At 40.6% G+C, this 17,853-nt stretch overlaps 1 protein-coding gene across 1 annotated transcript; it reads left to right on the forward strand.

The window, feature by feature from the left end:
- Positions 1-9,782: 9,782 nt before the first annotated feature.
- LOC131899446 (ferritin heavy chain-like) lies at positions 9,783-10,760 on the forward strand. Its single transcript, XM_059250907.1, has one exon. The coding sequence runs from the start codon at positions 10,083-10,085 to the stop codon at positions 10,629-10,631; it is 549 nt and encodes a 182-aa protein (XP_059106890.1). The 5' UTR covers positions 9,783-10,082; the 3' UTR covers positions 10,632-10,760.
- The last annotated feature ends 7,093 nt before the right edge of the window (positions 10,761-17,853 follow it).

The following is a 17,853-nucleotide window of genomic DNA, read 5'->3' on the forward strand; positions in this document are numbered from 1 at the left end:
TGCTTCAAACAAAACTATATTTTGTTACCCCAAATCTCATGCACCCATTGCCTTCATTACAGCAGGTATTGCTTACTTGTGATGTCAGCTAGGGCTACAGTCATCTAGGCTATGCAGAATGGCTGTCATTTGGTTGGTACTTGGTGTTAACTATTATCTATGAATCCCTCCCCATTATACCCCCTCATGACCATTTCACATGGTTTGACCCTCTCATAACATGGTAACTAGTCTCACCAGATTGGCATCCCAGCAGAAAAACTTGTTTAAGAGAAAGGAGAAAGGGCTACTCATTCCTTTGGACATAGAATACTATGTCCATGACACTCCATTGGCATGGAAATTGATGGTGGTCAAAATAAGTGGCAAAGACAGAAAGAAGGAGCAGGATGTTTAAACATGGAGTGGAAGTCCAGGCATGGTGCCACATGCCTGTAATCTCAGTACCCAAAAGACTGAGGCAGGAGAAGCAGGAGTTTGAGGACAGCAGAGGCTATAGAGTGAGTTCCAGCATACCATGGAATACTTAGTCAAACTTTGTTTTGTAAACAATAACAATAAAAAAACAAAAACAGAATAAGAAAAAAAGGAGAGAAAAGAGCAAGGAAAATAAACTAAGGAAAGGAGAAATTGTTGGACCATTTTTTTGGAGAGTGGTTACCACACACTCTTGGTTGGTATTAACTCCATCTCTAAAATCCAGAAAGACTCCAAAGATTAGGTTTTAATCATGTTTCACACAAGTCCTCAAACATGGTACTTGGATGCTTAGTACATGCTTACCAATTTATTAATCTAATTAAACCAGACCAGTTTGTTTGTTTTCTTTTTTTAACAGAAGAAAAAAGGTTTATTTTGGCACCCAGTTCTTATTTAAACTGGCATAATTCTGAGGTGACATGATGAGGGATGAGTGTGTGTGTGTGTGCGTGTGTGTTATGGTATGGGGGTGGTAGGGTGTGTGGTATGTATTTTGAGCAGTTACTCCAGGCTAATCTATCTGGTTAGGTTCTATAGAGTTGAATGGAGCTGATGAGTCAGGAAGAGCACAGCACTAGAGGGGTACAACAGATAACAAGATGATTAATAGTTTAAGGGAATTACAGACAGAGCATCAATGAGCAGGCCGTAATTGATTGTCATGCTAATTGTAAGGGCACTGATACAATCGATTTTTCAGAGGAGGCTGCATTCACTTCATATAGAGAGGTTGCAGATAGAAAATGAGGTTGGGGTTGAGTCCGAATAGCAAGCTGAGATGGGATCTAAGTTGGGAAAAAATATAACCAAAATGGAATTTCAGAAGCAATTTTGGAGAGATTGTACCATACAAATTGTATTATTTCCCATGCTTATATATACTAAAAAATGATAGATTCCCCCCCAAAAAATTACCCTTTATTATATGTATAGGTCAGGGAGTCAATAAACAACTCTGGGCAAAATATGAGCTCTAAGTAAATATATATGAAACATATGAGAGACCAGTGACCAGGAGAAAAGGGTAATATGTTTCCCTTCTATATTTCCACAGCTCTTTTGAGTTGGGTTTAGGTTGAAACATGGGACTTCTGGTCCAAGATGATGAAGAGTACACAAGAGTTCTCATGTTTCCTGTTAACTTTTTTTTTTTTTTTTTTTCCGAAACAGGGTTTCTCTGTGTAGCTTTGCGCCTTTCCTGGAAGTCGCTTTGGACACCAGGCTGGCCTCGAACTCATAGAGATTCGCCTGCCTCTGCCTCCCGAGTGCTGGGATTAAAGGCGTGCACCACCACCGCCCGGCTTGTTTACTTTTTTGTGTAGCTGCAAGTGATAAATTCTGAGGTGGTAGAACTGAAGGATGGAATTTAGCCTGGATATGTAAGTTGACCATTGGCAGTTAGAGATAAAAGAGAGTTGGCTGCCTCTGACTGATTATGATCAAGAAGTAAATATTTTCTCCAGTGTCACCTACCCATAGCCTGGTTATTATACCCAGTGTTCTATGAAGGGATGGGATGTCACATAATATGATTTACCCATGCTATGCTCTATTTAGAAAAGATATTAAAGAAAACTAAAATGTATTTTTCTATCTACCATTGAGCACTATACTTTGCTTCCTAGAAGTAATTCTTAAGCCAATGATGTGTAATTAGTCAGCATCCATAATCCCTTATGTGCATTGGTTGGGCTTACACATTGCTGTATAAAACACCCTGCAAAAGCTATAACCATGGGCAACAGAAGGCAGAGAAAGAGGAACAAAGGGTTACTTGAAATAAACAGATATTTTTCAACACTTAATATTGTTTCCAACCAGACATTTTACCATGGTTACTAACAAGTAGAAAATGACTATCTTCTTCTTCTGCAGTCCTCATTCTAATAGGTCAGCTAATTAGATGAAAGGAAATCAGAAGGCTAGTAACTCAAGAAAAGAAGGGAGCCAGAGGCCAGAGAAATACACAAGACAGAAAATAGACTTGAATCTCAAGTGATAGTTCCACCTATATCACTTTTGTGTTGCCAGAGACTGTCTTAGATTAGACACTTTATTTCTCTGTCAGTTCCATTATTCTCTGGCCTGAAGGAATTTCCAGTTGCACACTGGTTCCTGGGTTGCCACGAATTTCTTAGGCTATGCATTAAACTTGAACCAAAAAACTTTACAACAAATTCCCTTTAACTGAGCAGTATTTATTAAAGTTCTATGTGCTGACCCTGAGGAAACACTTTCCAGAAGATTCTGCCTCAATTATGCTGGTCTATTCCTAATCACAGCTGATTCTCCAGCCCTAGCTTATCAAAACCACAAATTCTTAACTTAAAATATACAAATGCCCCTGGTAGAGTCTTTGCTTCCCCTCTGAAACCTCATGAGTCAGGCTTCCATCATCTGCATTGCTCTCAGCATTATCCTTTGTCTTAGTTTAGGCTATTATTGCTATTATGAAACACCATGACCAAAAAGCAAGTTGGGGGGGGGGCATTTATTTGGCTTACACTTCTGCATCACTGTAGTTCATCACTGAAGGAAGCCAAGACAGGAGCTCAAATAGGGCAGGACCCTGGAGGCAGGAACTGACACAGAGGCCATGAAGGAGTGCTGGTTAGTGGTTTGCTCATCATGGTTTGCTAAACCTGCTTTCTTATGTAACCCAGGACCACCAGCCCAGGGATGGCCCCACCCACAATGGATAAGGCCATCCTGCATCAATAACTAATTAAGGAAATGCCCTACAGGGTTGCCTATAGCCCAATATTATGAAGGCATTTTATTAATTGAGGTTGCCTCCTCTCAAATGACTAGCTTGTGCCAAGTTGACATAAAACTAGCCAGCACATCCTTTAAGTTCCACAACAGCTCACCAAGTTTTGAACACCCAATGGATTTTTCTAATCCAAAGTTCCAAATTCCTTCCACAGTCTTCCCAAAAATATATGGTTAGGTCTGCCACAACAATCCCCTATGACCTGGTACCAACTTATGTCTTAATTGTAGTTCCTATTGCTTTGATAAAACACTATGACCAAAACCAACTTGACGAGTAAAGGGTTTTATTCTGCTTACAGTTCCACGTCACAGTCTACCACTGAGGGAAGTCAGGACAGGAACTCAAACAGGGCAGGAACCTGGAAGCAGGAGCTGATGAAGGCCATGGAGAGATGGTGCTTAATAACAGCTCATCATGCTTTCTTACCGAACTGAGACCACCAGCCCAGGGATTGCACCACCCAGAGTGAACTAGGCCCTCATGCATCAATCATAAATCAAGAAAGTATATCACAGACCGATCTTATGGGAACAATTTCTCAATTTATGTTCTCTCTTCCAAACGACTCTAGCTTCTGTCAAGTTGATATAAAATTAGCCAGCACAATCTACCCTAAGAATGGCCCTTTTAATGACTTCATCCAAAAGCAAAGTCTTTAAAAGGAAAATAAAGGTGCCTCTTAATTATCTGCAATGATTAAAAAGAACTGAGAGAATGAATACCCAGGTTTATTTTGATCCTGCTCTCTCATCTTCTGCCAGGGCCTCCCACTGGCTGGCCCTACAAAGCTAGATCACACAAAGTTAATGGATAAAACTGAAACAGGTCAGCCATCTTCCTAGGTCTCTCAGTAAGATGAAAGACAGAGAATAGTCCTACAGACTCAGAGGGAGAAGAGCCAGCACACGGAAAAGGCTGAGAGTTTGTAACCTTACAGAGAATGTACACTTCAATGAATGAACAAATACCAAACTTATACCTCACACATACATACCATGGACGTACTTTAAATTCAGTGGCCATTCCTTTGTTTTTCTAAGATAATGACAGTTGCAATGTCAGAATAGTGAGGAATCAAAAGCTGGAGATTTTTCTACTTCAGAATATAATGGTGTCAATGTCAGACATGTCTTATTAATGTCCACCCAAACAGGAGCTGCCAGGAAAATTACCTATGGCATACGTGCTTCAAATCTGCCCTGTATTATAACACACCTGAATATATTAGAGCTTCCTTACATCTCTAAACAACTGGAAGCAACACTCTCTAGAAGCCAGTCCTGGATACTCAGTATACTTTCAGTGTCCACAGATCCCAACTCTCCTTCTAGAGGTATGATTCAAGCAACTTGTAAGTACAGGTGAAGGGATCATTCATACTGGCCCTAAAAACTCAAATGCCTAACTCCTTCCTCCCAGGATGAATTTCACCTAGCTCATAAACCACAGCCTTTCTGGTTCCTATGTGAATTTGTCACTTTCCCACATCTCAAACATCTGATTATCTCCTTTCTGTGTTAAGAAGCTCTCACTTCTCCTTTGGTTCTCAGCTGGGTATGGTTATCTATAGGTCATTATTGGTCACCCCTAATTCTGTACTATCCCCAGTGTGTACCAGCATCCTTTCTACAGTGACTACAACATTCTGCCTTTGAGTTCTCTGTCCATGGCCCTGCTCTCTAATCACTTGCTTCCTCTGTTGGTTTTCCCTGCCTTTTTGCATCTCCAACTTACCCCTGCTTCCTTTTCCTCAGACGTGCTATAAATCTACAGTTTACATCACCTTGATTTATGTGCCTTTAGTTTTCTGGAATCATATTTCTGATAAGTACTCCTCAAAAAGTGTTTAGTTTACTAAGTAAACTTTTGCGGGCTCTGTGATCCTGTTAGAATAGTTATGAGGATTGGGAGTGTTGAACTATAACTGAAGGATGGGAATTAAAAATTATGGCTCTTATATAAATATAAAATATGTACATGGAAAAGATGAAGTAATGTGGAAACTTATAAGATATTACAAATGAGATTCAGGTGTACTGGCACATACCTATAATCCCAGGTATCGAAGAGGCTGAGGAAAGGGTTTCATGAGGTCAGGGACAGTTTGAATAACATAATGAGAGATTTCCAAAGAACATAAATGTTGTTACAAAAATTGTTCAAAAGAGAACTCAAAGAGTTTATGTATAGGCAATAAGGGATGTTGAAATCAATGTTCAAATAGAATAGATGCAAAATGATTCAAGAATTAATTGCATTCCACCAGACAAATCATTTGCATTTCTGTGGACGACACTCATTTGCATTATTATTAGTTTCTTTTTTTCAATTTACAGTTAAAAAGTATCTCAAAGTCAATAAGAAGTAGAGATAGAAAGTTATTCTTTTTTTTTTTCAAGACAGGGTTTCTCTGTGTAACAGTCCTAGCTCTCCTGGAACTCGCTTTGTAGACCTGGCTGGCCTGGAACTCACAGAGATCCACCTGCGTCTGTCTCTCAAGTGCTGGGATTAAAGGTGTGTGCCACCACCACCTGGCACAGAAAGTTATTCTAGAAAGGACATACAGTTAATATTTTTTGGTTAATTTTTAAGTCTCTCACCATTTTTTTCTTTTTTAATTTTTTTATTTTATAATTTAATTTAATTTTACATATCAGCCACGGATTCCCTTGTCCTTCCCCCTCCCGCCCCCCCTCACCTCACTCCCAGCCTACCCCCCATTCCCATCTCCTCCAGGGCAAAGACTCCCCTGGGGATTCAGTTCAACCTGGTAGATTCAGTCCAGGCAGGTCCAGTCCCCTCCTCCCAGGCTGAGCAAAGTGTCCCTGCATAAGCCCCAGGTTCCAAACGGCCAGCTCATGCACTAAGGACAGGTCCCGGTCCCACTGCCTGGGGGCCTCCCAAACAGTTCAAGCTAATCGACTGTCTCACTTATCCAGAGGGCCTGATCCAGTTGGGGGCTCCTCAGCTATTGGTTCATAGTTCATGTGTTTCCATTCCTTTGGCTATTTGTTCCTGTGCTTTTTCCAATCTTGGTCTCAACAATTCTCGCTCATACAGTCCCTCCTCTTTCGCCAATTGGACTCCCTGAGCTCCACCTGGGGCCTGGCCATGGATCTCTGCATCCGGTTCCCTCGGCATCTTCTTATCCCAGTGGGAACTACCATCCAGTTATAATTAGCACAAGTGCTCTCTGCGAGACACATATTATAATATGTGTCTTCCATGTCTCCAAACCTTGATAAGGGATGGCTGCCTCCTTCCTTTTAGAGAGTTGTTACTCAGAAGTCTAGTATTATTTGAGATATTGCTTAGAAAATTGGCCCCTGACTAGAAATATAACAAATATAAAGGATCCAGGATCTAAGTTAATTAAAAGATATCTATATTTATGCATAGAAACATTAATGATATCAGTAAAATCCAAATTATCATCTGTACATTTAATGCAATTGACAGCAAAATCTCAGTTGCTTCTTCTGAAAAAGTTGAAATTACCCTAAAAGTCACAAGAAAATTCAACAGACCAAGAATACTAAAACAAAGAGATAGTTGGAAGATTCATACTTTCTTTTTTTTAATTACTATAAAACTATAGTAAACAAAATAGTGGTCTAGTGTTTAGACATACCAGGTTTAGAGAATAGAATTGAGAATCCAGAAATATGGTTGATGGCTCCCTCACCAGGAGTGTACCAATATCATCCAGAAGAGAAAGAACAGCCTTCCTAACAAATGGTGTTGTGAAAAACTAACTTTTCACATGTTTAAAAAAATGGAACTTGGGGCTCGAGAGATGGCCCAGTGATTCAGGGCATACATAGCTCTTGACAAAAGTTTGGTTCCCAGCACTCACATCCAGTGACTCAGAACTTCCTGTAATTCTAGCTCCAGATCTGATGCCCTGTTCTGGTCTCTTTGGGCACGTCCCTCACAAACACACACAAATAAAAATAAATCTTTCTTTTTATAAGCAATGAAATTGCTCCTTAATTTTTATAATATGCAATTCAATATAAATTTGACATTAAGTATTACTTACAATAGCCCTAGAAGAAAATCTAAGTATAAATCTCTGTATTTCTGAGTTAGGCAATGATTTCTCAGGACACTAAAAGCACAGATGATGAAAGAAAAATGATATAAATTATACATCAAAATTAAGAAATTTTAGATTTCAAAAGACCACTCAGAAAGTAAAAAGAATAATTCAGCGAATGAGAGAATATACTAGTAAATTAAATGATTGAAAAAGACTTATATCCATAAATTATACAAAACACTTAGAGCCCAACAAAAAAATTCATTTTTAAAAACAGGCAAAGGATTTGAATGAGTATTCCTCCAATAAAGGTTTATAAATATCAAATAAGGATATAGAGATATTGAACATCACTAGTCACTGGGGAAATGCAAACCAAAACCATAGTGAGTAACCACTTTCCCTCACCAATGTGACTACAGGTTTTCAAGGCTAGTCACAGTGCTGGAATCCTCAAACATTGCTGCTAGGCATGGAAAATGATGCAATCACTTTGGAAAATAATCTAGCAATCTCTCAAAGTCTTAAACATAGTTAATCTGTAATCTAACTAGTCCACCCCTGCATGTATCACCCAGAGAATTGGAAATATACATCTTTTACAGAACTTGTACATAAATGTCCATAACAGCATTAGTCATAATGGTCAGAAAATGAAAACAACCCAGATTTCTATAAACATAAAAAGTATTGATAAAATGCAGTAGAACATCATTTATCAATGAAAAGGGATAGAGGTTAAAGTCAAGTGAAAGAAACTGTACACAAAAGCTACATATAATGTGATCCTCTTTATCTAAAATAGCTACAATAAGCACATCTATAGAACAAAAAAGATTAATGGTTGCAGGCCTACAGAAGAGGCAAAATGGGCATTGCCTTTTAATGGAAATGGTACTTAATTTTGGACTGATAAAAACATTCCATTAATGACTGCTGTTCTGATTGGAGTAAAATGGAATTTAAAAAAAAACAAATAACAATCATGACAAGGATGTGGACAAAAGGGAATGCAAACTAGTCCAGCCACTTGAAAGCCACTATGGAGGTTCCTAACAAAACTAAAAAAAAAAAAAAAAAGTCAACACAAACACAAAACTCCATATGACCTAGTTATAATACTTTTGGGTATTTACCTGAAGGACTCTAAGTTATCACATCACAGAGATACTTGCATTTCAATGTTTATTGTAGCAGAATTCACAACAGTCAAGTTAGGGAACCATTCTAGGCATCCAGTAACTAAGGAATAGATAAAGAAAATGTGGTTTATGTACACAATAGAATATTTTTCAGCCATAAAGATTAATGAAGTATTGTTTTTAGGCAAATAGGTACAACCTGGGTTAATCATTAAGTGAATTAAGGCAGTCTCAGGGAAACAAATATGATATATTTTCTCTTCTTTGTGGTGGCTAGGTTTTAAGGTTTCCTATAGATACCTGAGAGTAGAGCCGAAGCTGACCAGGACAGGGGAACAAAGGTGACTAACAGGACAGGGAAAGAGAAAAAAGGGCACAGTCAGAGCATGGTAGAGGAATATGCTCCATGTACAGTGTATACTTGCATGTCCTATTTTCAATAACTAAAATTGTTAAGTCAAATATACATTTTACAAAGTTTAGTCTGATGATTACAGAGTACAAGGAATGTAGCAGCCCAGGATGGTATAGAAATAGTCTTCATACTTCAGCTTTTCAAATGCTGGGATTACAGGCATGCAACACCATACTGGACTCTAGAACATTTTGTGGTGGTTGTTAAATTTGTTTTATGTTTTTAAATATTTCCTTTTCATTTTTTAAACCATGTGTGTGGGGTGGGGTGGGGGGGGTATTTGTACAAGACAGCAGGGGCTTTCGGTGGATACAATTGTCAAATGCCTCTAGAGCTGGAGTTACAGATAGCTATGAGCTGCCTGACTTAATTACATGCTTGGAGCCAAACTCAGATCCTCTGCAAAAGAAGTGTATGTTCTTAATAACTGAGCCATCTCTTTAGCCCATTAATTTTATTTATTTTTTTATATTTTATTTTATTAGTGTGTGTATGCGTATGCCAGCTGGGGCATGCCACTGCACAAGTGACGCCACAGGACAAATTTTGAGAGCCGTTTCTCTCCTTCTATCACAAGTTCTGGGAGATGGAACTCCATGCTCTGATTTCTTCGGATATACCCAGTATGTCAGCATTGGTGATAACGCACAGCCACTTGCTCTTGACGTCTTCCTAAGAAAAGTCACAAGTGTGGACATGGAAGTCACCAGCCAAGGTGACTAAATCTTTAAGATACAAGATAATGTCATCACACTACTTTAATGAAAGTCGCGATTAGGTGATATTCAAATAACTTCCTCCCTTAAAGTTAACTATCCACACAACAAACAAACAACCTGGCTGTTTATTCACAGATTTAAGATACTGCGTTGTTAGGATGGTCAGCACAATGCCTTCCGTGTTACTGCGAACACAGCACTCTTGCTTTCTTTGTTCCTTGACCTTTGACCTGGTTCCACCGCCTGAGGCGCCAACTGCCCGCCATTGCTGGCTCCATCGCTGCGGTCTTCCGGCCGTTGTTTGGGCAGTTGCGGCTCCAGGCGCCGCCTCGGAGTCTGACTGGACAGAGTCAGGAACGTGTACTGCCTGGCTCCTCAGCTCCTCCTCCTCCTCCTAAAGTCCCTGTGAGGCTCCTGAAGCCGCGTCCACTTCGCCAGCTCCACAGCTCGCAACCAGCTGTGTCCTTCTCGCTCCTGCTCGCGAACGTAAGGCCTCTTGCCGCCCGCCATGGCTACTCCTCAGCCCCAGATGGAGGCCGGTTACCTGGCCGAGAGCAACGCTGCCATCAACTCTCAGATCCAGCTGCAGCTGTATGCCGCTTACATCTACCTTTCCATGGCCTTCTTCTGCAATCAAGATGAAGTGGCCCTGGTGAACTTCGCGCTCTACTTCCTTTGTCAGTCCCAGAAGTGGATGCAGAGCACCGAGAAGCTATTCCACTTCCTGATCCAGCGCAACGGCTCCCTCGTCCTTGGAAGAATTGCCGATCAAGAACGCCACGACTGGTGCGACGGCCTCATGGCGATGGAGTGTGCCTTCCACCTGGAGAAGACGCTCAACCAGAGCCTCCTGCAGCTGTACCATCTGGCTAACAGCAAAGATGATGCCTGCTTCTGCAGCTTCCTGAAGCGCCATTTTCTCCAACAGCAGGTCGAAATCATCAAGGAGATGGGTGGCTACGTGACCAACCTGCGCCATTTGGGGGCTCCAGGAAATCGCCTGGCTGAGCATATCTTCGACAGGCTCACCCTGGGAGAGAGCATCAAGGAGAACTGAACTGGGACTGTCACTGCTACGGTGGGGTCGTCCTCAGATCACCAGGCAAGATGCTAACATACTTCCAGAAGTTTCCCTAGTTTTTCTGTTTGGCACTGTTTGCAATAAATTTGTTCCTCAGCAGAGTAATCGTTTCCTGTTGACTCATATGTGTAAAACTCGCCCGTTTAAAAAATGATGGATTCCCTTACAGGTCTAAAATGAATATCCAGGTGTGGCTTCACACATCCAAGCCGGGTCTCCTTGCAGCTAAGAGCTCAAGTTGGTGGAAGGGAAAGGATATTCACAGGCCCTGGGGAAAGACCAAATTAGCTTTTTCTTATAAACAGTGTGAGCTTGGGAGTGTGTGTGTGTGGGGGGGGTGAGGTGTGAGTGAAGTGAAGTGGAGTGATTGGCCTATAGACCTGGTGTCTAAGCATGGGAAACGTGCAAATGCATGGTAGAAGGGTAAGCAGGGGAGTCACATATCAGATACCCTGCATATCAGATATTTACATTATGATTCATAACAGCAAAATTGCAGTTATGAAGTAGTGAAGAAAATAATTTTATGGTTGTGGGGTGGGAGAGGGTTGGGGAGAGGAGGGTGTCACCACGACGTGAGGAACTGTATTAAAGGGTCACAGCATTAGCAATAAAATAAAATCAACTTTACCTAAAGCCCATTAAGTTGCTAAAATATTAAAATATTAGCATTTGATGATTCCAGGTAAGACAGTGAGACCACCTGAAAGACAGCAGAAGCAGAACACTTATGACGTGCTTACCCTGGGAAACAGTGATTCTAGATAAAGAAAACTGGAATGACTTCTTCATAGCCCTGAGGTGAACAAACTGAAGGAACAGTGGAACTTTGCGGGTCCCAGATCTCTCATTTATATCATCATATTCCCATAAGAATCTCAGGAAGTAGGAAGGACGGGAATTTAAAGGGAGGCTACAAGGGAAGTTAATGGAATTGGGACGGGAACATAGTTCTGATCCAGGGTGGTCTTTTCTTGTTACACTGTGGGGATCAATGAGTTAAGAAGGAGCGTGGGGGTAGACTGGGAATTCAGCCAGATAACCAGCCCCAAAAGGGAGGGGAATTCCCCAAACTGTTAAGATGGCCCTGATCATTGTAGCCTTTCCCTTAATTACAGGTGTGCCTTCCAGCCTAGGGTAGAGGGGACTTCTAAATGTCAGGCAAAATCCTCATATGATAGAAGCCTACAGAATTAGAAAGAGACTGTGTGAGAAGCAGACGAGTAAGGTGCCACCCTTACTACCAGGAAGGTAGTCCAGATCTCTGCTCAGGCTCTCTCCCCCAGTGCAGACCAGAACCTGAAATTAAGAGTCGCCTAGGAAGATGAGAGGGGTGGAAATCCCCGGAATGAACTATTACCTAGATTTCTGCACTGGGAGTAGCTTCTCCTTAGGCACAGTAAATAAGGGGTGGCTACTAAACACGTATTTGCTTTACCTGCAGTCCAGGTCATTCCAAAGCCTGAGGAAAGAAGCTCACATGCTTGCTGGACAGAGTGCACGGGAATTGGTGTAGTAAATCATTTTCATTGGGATCTGGAGCTCACCCCCAACTTGCTCTGTCTTGGCTGACAGACCTCCTTCTTTGTCCCATCTATCTCTTTCTTGTGATTGACTTTCCACAAAAATAAAGAGACACCCATTAAGACCTATACATAGGCTTTGATTTTACCTGGAAAAGTAGTATTTTCTCATCTGCAGAACTCAAAAGATATCAGTGATTAGACCCCAATGCCCATTACAAGCCACTGTTGGTCCAGTCCCATTTTACAGCTTGTCTTTTAAAGAATCCCTGACAGGGAAATCTTGGTACAGCAGCAACTCAATTGTTTCTTTTAAAAAAAAAAAAGTTCGTAATTCATTTTTAGTTATGTGTGTGTGTGTGTGTGTGTGTGTGAGAGAGAGAGAGAGAGAGAGAGAGAGAGAGAGAGAGAGAGAGAGAGAGAAAGAAAGAAAGAAAGAAAGAAAGAAAGAAAGAAAGAAAGAAAGAAAGAAAGAAAAAGGAAGGAAGGAAGGAAGGAAGGAAGGAAGGAAGGAAGGAAGGAAGGAAGGAAGGAAGGAAGGAAGAAACTGGGGTGTTCACAAAAGCCAGAAAGCAGCCTCTGCTCCTCTGAAGCGGGAGTAGCAGATGGTTGTGTGATAACAATGATAACAGAACGGTCCTGGGTGCTGGGAGGGGACTGGGCCTCTGCGGGAACAGCGTGCACTCTCCACCACTCAGCAGTCTCTCCAGATTCCAGCCCCGTTGATGATTATCTTGCTTTGCTGAGAGTTAAACACACATTCTAAGTCCCTGCCCTTTGACTTAGTTTGGGCATTCACAAACAGGCTCTCCAATATGTGAGACAGTAAAGAAAATGGATAGGAAATGTTTAGCCTGGCGAAAGCAGCAGCTCCGTTTTGCTTTCTGTTGTCTAGACGTTGGCCTGTACAGACAGTTTCCTTATTTTCCCACCCTGCCACACACCTGACAGAAAGGTAGAGGCACACTTCTTCTAGGTGTGCCACCTTCTCAATTCCTGGATAACTGAACTTCAAATACTTAGTAGTAAGATGTGACTAGTTCTTTGAGCCCCGGCACGTACCACCCTGAGACACACAGCTGGATGATTGTCAGTCACAGACCATGCTCTGTTGCTCGGGGGAATGATGTCTGAAACAGTGGCTGTTGCTATGGGTACCAGAATCTCAGGCAATGATAATAGCGGGACAGACTAGGATGAAATGGTAGAATTGATAACTTCATCTCTGGCTCAAACACGGATTCAAATGAACTGTGCTGAATAATTTACCTGTGGGGGGAATAAAATCATTGCTGTATCACAGAAGGAAATTTCTTAATAGACGGTTGTCACCGACAACTTGTACTTCATTTTCTAGAGAAAGGAAATGTATTTTTTTCTCCATAAATGTGTGACAAGCAGTACAAAGTACCCTTTAATTTCTCCCAAATCTCTTCTAGTCTAGAAATTTGCTTCACATTTCTGACTTTTATATTTTACTTTATATTTTGTCACTTGCCAGAAATTCTAGTTTGTTTTTACAAGCCCAAGAAATATAACTAATCAATTGTCAGTAGAGGAAGGCCTTATAAGTCATATTGATACATGATATATGCATATATTAATATATGATTAATTGCAGGTAAAGCAAATATATCATGCTTCATATTTTAGAATTACATTTTATACAATGTGTGCTTGTGTGTGTATGCTGTGTGTCTTTTGAGTACAGTTTCAGAGGTATATTGACAAATTTTTTTCAGAAAACCTGGAGTAAAGGGCAAGGTCTGGAGAATTATATTAGAAAATATTACTTTAAAAGGTAGAGGAGGAGGAATCTGTACCTGATTCACTAGTGGAAACGGAGTGGAGTGAGGTATGAGCGGAAGAAATGTGGTAATCACAACATAGTTTTAAAATTCTTGTTGCTACTTAAATTGGTTTAGGTTATGAGTGGTAACAAAAGCCAGAAAAACAGGTTTGAAAAAGACAAGTTTCTCTTCCACAATGGGAAATGACTATGAATGCAGCCAGTTCAGGGCTGCTGTGGGACTTCCTGTCACATTTCACTGATTCCAAGAGGCACATTTTTCCCCTCCCATTTTCGTGTCTTTAAAATAGGGATGTTTAGTGTCCTACCATCACTGTTGGCTGTGGTTGCCATTGCCTGAGCATGCACTTCAGACTTAACAGTGGCCTTTATTGACTGAAAAGCCCGAGAGATACTGAGGAAAACTCTTAAGAAATAGTGCCACAGCCGTATGCTTGATGGCGAAAAGGAGGCTCTTCAGAGTCTCCCACATGATTTTGAGAACAAAAATTGATTTAAAAAAATGTGTACCTGACGTCCTAATAGTACTTCAAACCATTTGTTACCCATTTTATTTAGTTTAATAGTACTTCACAGTTTACTTACGTATCCTTTATGTGCATGTAAAAATGACATAATGACAAACATTAGTGCCAAAATAAGTGTAAAGAAATCTTTCAGAAGGCATAATTTGAAAAAAATAAGAAATATATGAGCTAAGATAACATCGTGTCCTAATTTAATGGGTGACCTTGCTTAGTATTTCGTCATATATAAAGTGATGGTGTGTTTTAAAATCATCTTGCTTTGATTGATAACATATATGCCTCTTCTACCACTGAGAGCTTCCAGCCGAAAGGTATTTCATGGTCCAACATAGCTACTGTTAAGTCCAAACATCACATTATTGTTCCAGAACTGATTGGGACATTTGTTAGGAGAAAGGGAGAGATTAGAAATCTAGGTGCAGTAAATGGAAGATTGAACTTGGAGTTAAAAATCGTAGGGGAGAGGTACTGTGATATCTGATATTCAGGAGAACATTGTCGCAGGGACATTTCTTTTCCCTACAAACCAGAGGGTCCAAGAGAAGGCCCCAGAGCAGATTCACTTTACTATGTGTCTTAGTTCAAACTAAGGACATTTTAGTAAACTTTAATTTTAGAATGATTATAAATATGAGATTTATAAATATAGGTTTCTCTTTTTTAGTTTTTCTTTTTACTTTTTGTGTATGATGTTTGTGTGTGTTCGCATGTGCAGGTGTATGTATGTGTGCATGTTTGTGGAGCCAGAGGTCAATGTCTGATATAATCTTCTGTTGTTTTCCATTCTCTCTCCCTCTCCCTCTCTCTGTTTCTTTGTCTGTTTGTCCGTCTGTCTGTCTTCTCTCTCTCTCTCTCTCTCTCTCTCTCTCTCTCTCTCTCTCTCTCTCTCTCTCTCTCGATTTTTTGAAACAGGGTATCTCTGTGTAGCTTTGGAGCCTGAACTGTCCTGGAACTTACTTTGTAGCCCAGGCTGGCCTCAAACTCACGGAGATCTGCCTGGCTCTGCCTCCCAAGTGCTGGGACTAAAGGTATGTGCCACTACTGCCTGGCTTCTTTCTTTTTAAATATTTTTAATCTTTAAAAAAACATTTATAACTGCATCATTTATGTTCTTTTCTTTCCTCCCTCCAACTCCTTCCATATACCCCCTTGGTCTCTTTCAAATTCATAAACCTCTATTTCATGATTGTTGTCACGTGTGTGTGTGTGTTCCAAAATACATAAATACAGCCTGTTCTGTCTGAATAATGTCATTGTATTATATAATTTCAGGGATGACTACTCACTATTGGATACCCAGTTAGGGGGAACTCTTCCTCTGGCTCTCAAAATTCTTTACTTGCCCATAGTTCTTCATCTTGGGTTGAGGCACTGTGACATTTCCCCTTTCCATGTTAGCATGTCTATTGTCTAGCTTATTTCTTGAGACAGGATATCTTACTCAACCTAGAACTCACTCCTCATGGCTGCAATTAAGAGATGCTTAACAACTTGCTCAACTTGCTTGGCTTTTTACAAGAATTCTAGAGACAGGTCTTCATGTTTATGATGTTTTTGTAGCAAGCATTATAGTAACTAAGCCTCCTCAGCCCCTGAAACTAAAAAAAAAAAAAAAGCCTCATTTCCCCATTTCATCTAACATTAGACTCTTCCAAACCATGTTGTATAAGTAAGAAATTATAATGGGCATATTACTATTAATGAACTCCATGTTGCATTCAGATCTTCTCAGTTTGTCATTCAGTGTCTTTTTCGTGCTCTAGGTTCTAATCTAGGATGCCATATTGTATTTAACTGTCATGTATCTTCAGTCATCATTTAGTCTTTTTTATAATTTTTATCACTTTTGAAAAGTACCCTTCATATATTTTGTTTAAAAAAATCTCAATTTGAATTTTTCAGGTGTTTATCTCATGACTAGACTTGAATTCTGGGCATAAGTGATGAAGATCATGGGGATGAAGTCTCTTTCTCTGACACATCAAATCAAAAGTATTTTGTCCAAAAATTGGCCAGGCTTTTACACCATAAAGATGCTGTTTTTCTCCTTTCCAAATTCGATTTTTAATGTAAGTCATCCAGTTTATACATAAGAAGCAGGAAGGAGAAATTAAGTCTCATTGTCTAGATAGAGAGGTTATCTACCCACAGTATGTGAAATTCTTCTATAAGGAATATGTGTTATTTATTTATTTATTCAATCATTTTCATTTTGATATGAACTTATCTATATTTATTTATTACTTTGTTTTATCATTCTAGACTATCATTTTGTTCCTTAGTTTTCTCAATATTTTGCCCTTGGAGAGACTCTTAGAATTAACTCCTCTGTCCCTTTGACATATTCCATCAATTCATATTCTCTCTCTCCTCCTCTCCCCTCACTATTCCTCTCTCATAATTGTGTGTGTGTACATACATACACACGCACATAAAACACTTCCTTATTAAAAAAAAACTTGTTATTGATTCTTTGTGGATTTCACATCGTGCATCCCGATCCCATTCATCTGCCTATCCCTTTGCATCTTCCCTCTGCTCCTGCAACCCTCCCCCTAAAACAAAACAAAATAAAATAGGAAAGAAAGAAGAAAAAATCTTGTCATGGGGTCTGCAGTGTGATATAGTGAGTCATACAGTATATAGCCTTTTGTCCAATTATCTTTACTTGTAAGTGTTCAATGCAATGAATCATTGGTCTGGTTTGAGGCCTCTGGCTTCTGCTGGACCCTCACTGGGACTCCTCTTGGACATCCTGTTTTTGTCCTGTGTCATGGAGGTCCTGCAGCTTTGAATCTGTAGGAATGGCCCCTTCAAGTGCTCCAGCAGATCATAGATGGTGTGGATGTTGGAATGGACCAACTCACAGCCCTGGATCTGTGCCTGGGTGGTAGCTGGGTTGGTAAGCCTACCAGCTCCTCCTCATCCTCATCACCAGGGTGAGATCTTCAGCACTACTCAGCTAGCTTACCCTATGAGGTAAGCAGCAAGGGACTGGGCCAGTTCTCCTGCTCCCACTCCCTTGGTCCAACTCACCTATACCTACACCAAAAGGGCTAGCTCTACTGTGTTGCCCAGGTGAGGTACATGGGTCATTCTCCTGTATGCTACAGCTGGTGAGGGGCAGGACCAGTTCTCCCACTCTCATGAACCTGAGGCCAGATTTCTCACCTGCCACAGCTGGAAAGGGCCAAGGGGTGGGGAGGGCATCTTTCTCTCACCCATGCCATTGCCTGGCAGACAGGGGAGGGCAGGGTCAGCTCTTCTGCTCTCACTCTCTCAGGGCTTGCTCACCCACACCCTTACCAACAGAGATAAACCACTTTCTTATGTAGTCC

This window comes from Peromyscus eremicus, chromosome X (genome assembly GCF_949786415.1).
Source record: "Peromyscus eremicus chromosome X, PerEre_H2_v1, whole genome shotgun sequence".
NCBI lineage: Eukaryota > Metazoa > Chordata > Mammalia > Rodentia > Cricetidae > Peromyscus > Peromyscus eremicus.

What these genes read in the sequence shown, in the direction of transcription:
- LOC131899446 (XM_059250907.1), top strand. Translation starts at nt 10,083, where the DNA reads ATGGCTACTCCTCAGCCCCAGATGGAGGCCGGTTACCTGGCCGAGAGC.